Source organism: Drosophila gunungcola, unplaced genomic scaffold, assembly GCF_025200985.1.
Source record: "Drosophila gunungcola strain Sukarami unplaced genomic scaffold, Dgunungcola_SK_2 000092F, whole genome shotgun sequence".
NCBI classification, from domain to species: domain Eukaryota; kingdom Metazoa; phylum Arthropoda; class Insecta; order Diptera; family Drosophilidae; genus Drosophila; species Drosophila gunungcola.
Window position 1 is genome coordinate 260,723 of NW_026453254.1, and position 7,027 is coordinate 267,749.

At 41.8% G+C, this 7,027-nt stretch overlaps 1 protein-coding gene across 1 annotated transcript; it reads right to left on the reverse strand.

The window, feature by feature from the left end:
• Positions 1 to 634: 634 nt before the first annotated feature.
• Positions 635 to 1,102, reverse strand: LOC128265091 (ubiquitin-conjugating enzyme E2 G1-like). Its single transcript, XM_053000905.1, has one exon. The coding sequence runs from the start codon at positions 1,022 to 1,024 to the stop codon at positions 773 to 775; it is 252 nt and encodes an 83-aa protein (XP_052856865.1). The 5' UTR covers positions 1,025 to 1,102; the 3' UTR covers positions 635 to 772.
• Positions 1,103 to 7,027: the final 5,925 nt, after the last annotated feature.

A 7,027-nucleotide genomic window follows, 5' to 3' on the forward strand; every position in this document is an offset into this window, starting at 1 on the left:
AGAATAAATCGAGACAGAAGTTGTTACAAAGCGCCTGGACTTAGGTGCGTGTTGCCTTAAGGACCTAAGCTACCTGTGCCACAAACTCTAAGTCCCGAACGTCTCGACGTAGCGTTCTTGCTCCTTCTTGACTCCGCACGGCTCCACTTGGTTTTTCACGTTGTTTCACTAATTACTGGTTTACTTGAGGACTGGTAACAAAGGACTGATTCAGCTTCTGCGCTCGGCCTGCCAAAATAGGCATTTGTTTACCGTTAGTTTTCGGCTATTTGCCTCCTGGTCCAAGGTCCACGGTTTTACCGTTCCACGTTTCGACCTCTGCGCAAGGCACCACAGCAGGGTCCGAAGTCCGGTGCTGTCCCGCATCTTTTATTTGCACCTTGCACTCCGACGCTATCTCTCCTGCTGCCGGCTCTGTCTGACTCTTCCTGCCCCTTTCTGTGCACACGGCACCACACTCTTTCGCCGAACTCTTATTTTGATAATTTCTCGTTGTTCCTTATACTGGCGGTATTGCCGGGAAGAAGCCGAATGTTTTTAAAACAATTGGCACAATTAAATATTCGCGCATTTAGTGGGAGCGTGGGATGGTTGGTTGAAGCTATAATAAAACTATGTTAAAAAAACACGAAAACGCCGAAGAAATTGAAAAACTTCTCTTGATAATTCAGTTAATCCTTTTAATGTAGAAAATGTTTAATATAAATATACAAATTTACGGCAATCTGCTTCACAAGCACTCTTCTTGACTTTTCCTCACACAACGAGCAACTTAGCGTTTGAAGTTGGTATAAGATTCTCTCCATTCCTTAGCCGCATCTACATTTGCTGGAGACTCGTCATTGGGATCAGCTAGCATTGATATTACAGATATCAAGATAGTCTCCACTGTGTGCTCGGGTAACCAGAGTTCCGAAGCTTTTTCATACCCCCATTTATCGTCTCCGGGCTCATGTAAGATGGAAATACAGACATCTCCATTTTTTTCGATTTTTGGGTGCCAAATTTCTGTGACAAACTTCATTCGGGGCGGTCGCAACGGGTATTCTTTGGGGAAGTAGAGATGTGCTTTGAAAAATCCTCCTTCGCTACAAGTAGAAAATAGGATACTTTTTATTAATATTTTGTAATGTAATTTATTTTATTTGTATAATCTATATATATAAAAATCAATGCCGAGCCGAATATGATGAAAAATTTCATAATATATTCGCCTTAGTTCAAGGATGGTTTATAGCCATACATTGTCCTGTTCGCACTCCACCCACGCACACACCTACGCATTAACTCTAACTACCGTAAATGTTCACCACATGGTTTGTATTGACTGTTGTCACACCCCCGCATCCACCCATACGAATTATGACAGACTTCAATTTTCATTTCCTTTAAAAGTGAAAGTGTTTTTATAAATACCTTAAAAGAATTTTTTTTCAAGAAAATGCCCGCACGTTTAAAATTAAATTAGGTCGAAGCACTTGAAATGCTCGGGACGTGTACTATATTGCTTTATATAAAAACAGTACAAGCAAGTGGCCCAACGAAATCAAACACTAGCTTGTACGCGTGGGTCCTATTAGCATAGTGGGCGATTATCGAGCTCGCGAGGAAAACATAAATAACATAATATAGAGACATTTATAAAAAAACTGAAAACTGTAGTTTTTAAGACACGGATAGAAGTTGAAATGCAAATTTGATTATATATATTATTATAATTATTACAAAGAAATCGAAAGGGTTCATGCAGGCCAATATTTGAGGTACATCTTGGCAAGTTAAGAGGATGGTATTTGCGGGTTGGTCTAAAAGGCACATTAAAAGTAAAGCGGCTTTAAGGAGATTGTGCATAAAAATAGTTCCATGCATGATTCTACGATTTACAAGAGTATGTAAATTAAGCAAATGTAATCTACTAGACTAAGAAGACAACCTTACGTTTTGATCCCAGTTCAAACCACGAAGGGCAAAAAGAAAAAATTTTCTTTCACCGACTTATTACGATCAAAGTGTACTTGATATTGGGGGCTCCAAATGGGAGCGCAATATATTAAATTAGGACGGACAAATGATGTAAATAATTATTAAGTTGTATATTGTAAATAAAGGCGTACCCCTATAACAAGTTTGACAGAAGAAAGATCATTAATGAATAAGTAAAGAGCAAAAGAACCAAATGACTACCACTCCATATGTTACGTTAATCATATTGGAATCACCTTTTTTAAAAATAACCGAGAAGACGAGAATGCCGAAGGAGTCAAGGGCAACGTGGTAAAATGTGAACGACGGACATTGGACCCGGGCAAATCGGAGACACCGCGAGTTAACGGTACCACGCTGGACATTGGACCCTCACACGGCAAGGCAACAAGGTCGAAAGGTGAATTGACAGACTTCGGATCTGCACAAAGAGGACGCACCGTGAACTAACAGTGCTGCAGTGGACCTTGGACCCGATCACGCGAACTGGATGACAGGAATAACGGGACTACCACAGGCTATAAAAGGGTGCCCCAAGCGCAGCTCGCCCCGAAGTAACAGTGCGAGAATCAAAGCGAGTGCGTGTACGCGAGACCAGTAGCAAGTTAATCAAGTGCCGAGTACCAGGAACAAGATCGCAAAGTCGAGACGCCGAACGACTGTAAGTCTACAAGGCTGAGATAACAACGCTGAAATCAAACGGGTGCCGAGTCGTGGTTAATCGAGCTCAGGGAGTCTTTCCATGGAGTCTGCAATAAAAGTTGCTGAGCGGTGAGGCAAAACCTAGATCTACCTGCGATACACCTTTCCGACACAATCCAGACCAAGCTAAGGGAGCCTGCGATAAAGGTAGCTGGGCGAAGAGGCAGAACCTAGCTCTATCTGCTGGCGAAACACCTTGCCGGCCCCGACAGTGAGGTTCGCAAAACCTCTCGAGTCTCGGAGGAGCCGTCACGAGTCGGACCCCAGCAAGCAGTCGAAGACGAAGAGCGACGCTGCAGAAGACAGCGACGAGGAGCGATCCCGCAGAGGACAACGACGATGAGCAGCCGTAATGGAAGAGCCGCGAGGCTAAATCTAAGGAGACGAACAAAAACCTTTACGATCCCAACACAATCCTTGCGTTATCTTTGGTCAAAGGCAATTACCCAATATAAATTTGGTGGAACGATCCCTAAACCTCTCTGAACCAGCCGCCCGTTTACGTAGCAAGCGAGATATTCAAGAAATCAGGTCGTTACAACTGGTGCCCAACGTGGGGCCCTGACCAAGAAAACAAAAGATCCAAGATGGGAAAGTCCTGGATTTATAATCTCAGGAAGGAGGATTTCGCCGGGGTGAGCAATGTTCTGGGAATAGAACTTGAGGGCTCAGTTGAGCAGAAGACCCGCTCAAGGCAGAGTTGGTGTCAGGTCTGGAGATTAAATTCCGGAAGCTACCGGTCCCAAAATTCAAATTAACCACCGCGAATGCCGCAGATCTGATATCAAGAATGGCAAGCGACGGCAGGCAGCGAGAAGGTAGCCGAGAGGCTACGTCAAGGCTGCCAAGCAAGTCCGATAGTTGAACATTCGGTATGACGCCAACGATAAGCCACTGGTGGAGTGGTCAGCCGTGACATATGGTATAAATATTGTAGTATGCTCACATATCGGGTACGCACTGTACCACTTTTATCACTGTAACATTGTAGCATTTGCCTATGTCCTAATATACCCAGCACTTCAAGTGCAGAGTAATTCGACCCACACAACAATGTTATGAACATCATAAATGCTGAGCCGGCATGCCTGCATGCGCGGCCGATCATTCGGTTACCATGTGAGCATAACACTCTCTCTCTCTCATGCGCGGCCACTGCTTGCGCCGCCTATATATACTTAAGCATACATTAATATATATATTTAGAACTATGTGAGTTGTAAGCCAAGCCTAGCTAATTTTATTCTTAAGTCAAGCGGCATTCAAGAAAGAAAGCCCGATCTGAACAGACGGATTAATAAAACCTAATATATCTATAACGATTCTTTACATGGCGACCGTGACATGTGCGCGAGTGAAGTGAACAATATACAAACCAAAATTGTGAAAGAAACAAAAATAATATATAAATAAAAGAAGGCAGCAGACAAACAAATATGTTCAAAAAAGTTATTAAGAAAACAGTTTTTGGTTGTAGCAGTGGCTTAAGTCTATGAGCACCAATGTATAAGAAATTTATAAACCAAAATTTATAAATCAACATTTTTAATCAGCATGTGCGATGACCAGCAACGGCACCGCCTGATCCCAAAAGGCCCGGACAACAGAAATAATAATAATAATAAAAAAAAGAAGAAAAAGACAGATTAATTGACCAGGACTTTTGGAAGGCATGGAAAATCCTTCTACACCAACGATACACCAAGCACCAAGCATACAAGAGGCCCTAGAGTTGTGTTCCAACGATGGACTTCGCCCCCTCACAAAAGCTGAGTACAGGGCACGAAAGGAGTCCAGCAAACCCATCCACAAAACAACAAACGGAAGAGAAGTGGAAAAAAGTTAAAACTCCTGCAACAAAGAAGACTACTAAAGGACTACAGAAATATTGCAACGATCTCGCACGAGAAGGAAGTACATGAACAGTATTAAAGAATTGGTCAAAATACTTTGCAAACGAGCAAAGTAACGCAACAAGGGCTGCATTTATGCCAATGCCTAAGTTGCCTTTAATTTTAAACTTCTAAACTTAAACCGATGCGCGAAAGCGCTGCTCGAAAAATACTAACCACTGTTAGGCCATAACTCGGTACCAGTCATATGAGTGTTAAGTTATTGTTAGTATCCGAGAGGAAAAGATTCAATAAACAGCAAAACAATTTAAACAAAAAAAAAACTTGTAGCTTTTGAGTTATCTGAAGTTGCCAATGTGACAATCTACCGCTTATTAACCGAAGCGCCCCTATCCTTGAGCACATGCAACGCGAAAGGAAATTTTCTCCTGCAAGTTTCTCCAATTTCTCCTTTTTCTTTCTTACTCCAATCTGTCTTTTAGCATGATGCCCTTGAGACGAACTTGGCCACGAAGTCCCGATGTTTCCACGAACTTGAACGACAAGTGCTTTCACCCTCCCCGCTCGGCTGGACCCGCTCGGCTTTCTTATGTAAGTGGTTAGTTTTTTTTTAGACAGACCGTGACTTTTGTTTTGTTTTTTTAGGTTTCAAATTTGGCCAAATAGATGCATTTTTTTTTATGTTATTACTCGCGTGTTTTTTTTTTGCACGTTTGTGTTGCCGCCGTAAAACCAGTGCCAATGTTCTGTGTAAATTTTATTTTCACTCGGAATCGCTGCCCCATTGGTCAGTCAGTGGGGAGTTGTGCAGCCGGAAGCTTGGAACCTAAAATCGTTGGTCAAGAAATGAACTGCTTGGCACTCATCGCATACGCCTTTCGAGACACTAGCCGTTCTAACGCGCGTCCTTAGACCTGTACAACTCTCGCAGGACAATCCGGCGTAGGAAGTCAGCTAGTTCTTGACAGCTTCCGTTCCAAACCCACGGTTCATTGTGGAAGGACTCTTTTTGTTAAACTCTGCCTGACACGCAAGGCAGTACGCCAAGCTTAAATCGAGACAGAAGTTGTTACAAAGCGCCTAAGCTACCTGTGTTACAAACTCTAAGTCCCGAACATCTCGACGTAGCGATCTTGCTGCTTGTTGACTCTGCACGGCTCCACTTGGTTTTTCACGTTGTTTCACTAATTACTGGTTTACTTAAGGACTGGTAACAAAGGACTGATTCAGTTTCTGCGCTCGGCCTGCCAAAATAGGCATTTGTTTACCGTTAGTTTTCGGCTATTTGCCTCCTCGTCCAAGGTCCACGGTTTTACCGTTCGACCTTTCGCCCTCTCCGCAAGTCACCACAGCAGGGTCCAAAGTCCGGCTCTGTCAAGAATATTTATATACTTTATAGGGTCGAAAATGTCTCCTTTACTGCGTTGCAAGCTTCTAACCAATTTTACAATATCCTCTGCAAATGTTTACAAAGCGAACCCGGCTTAAACCATTGACCATGTCTGTGGAATATGCAGTCTAAGTTGTAATATCTGATTTTACACAATTTGACAACTCGTGTAGTGTCTTAAAGAAATATATATTCAATTGAAATTTAATTATACCTGTTACTCGTAGATTAAAGGAACATATTGTGTTCTTTAAAAAGTATATAACAGGTAGAAGAAAACGTGTCCGACCATATAAAATAAATATATACTCTTGATCAGGATCAATAGCCGAGTCGATCTAGCCTGGTCCGGCAGTATGAACGTCGAGATATCGGAAGCTATAAAAGCTAGATACTTGGGACTTGTCATGCAGATTATTGTAATTCCAACGCAGCCCAGGTAAATTTCAAAACGGAACGCCCACAAATTGTGAAAGTATGTACTGTCACTCTGAGACAGGTTATCGGTAGACACAAAAATATTCAAAATCCAGCTATAATTTGCGATTTTCTTGGCAATTTATGTTTTGCTTTAACGTCAATTCTTATTTGAAAAATGAATTTGACCATAAAGAGCAGCGGAAAGCACACATACTAATAAATGCACGCGCATAATTTGTGTGAGTATTTTGGAAACTGTATGTGTGATTTATCGCTGCTCTGCATAAGATAGTGACGCTGTAGCGTGAGTGAGGTACTGCTCGCTCGTTGATTGTAGTGTCGTCAGTGCAGATCGGCAGAAGGCGCCAGCTATAACCTGATTGTTTTCTGGGGGAATATTTATTTTGAAATTTGTTAGCTGCGTAACGGGTATCTAATAGTCGGGAACTACAGCCTTCAGTATGATTTAAGGACAAAAATAACGTTTAATCCAACTTAAAAAAAATATATGACAACCTAGCTCTACAATTAATTATTCTCCAATTTTAAAAAAAGCCATGTATAAAAATAAATGAATCTAAAATAAAACTTAAACATTCATTTTCTAATAATTTGCGACTCAAACCTATGAGTTTTCTTCATTCATCGCATGCTAACGAAAATTATATAGCCTTTCATA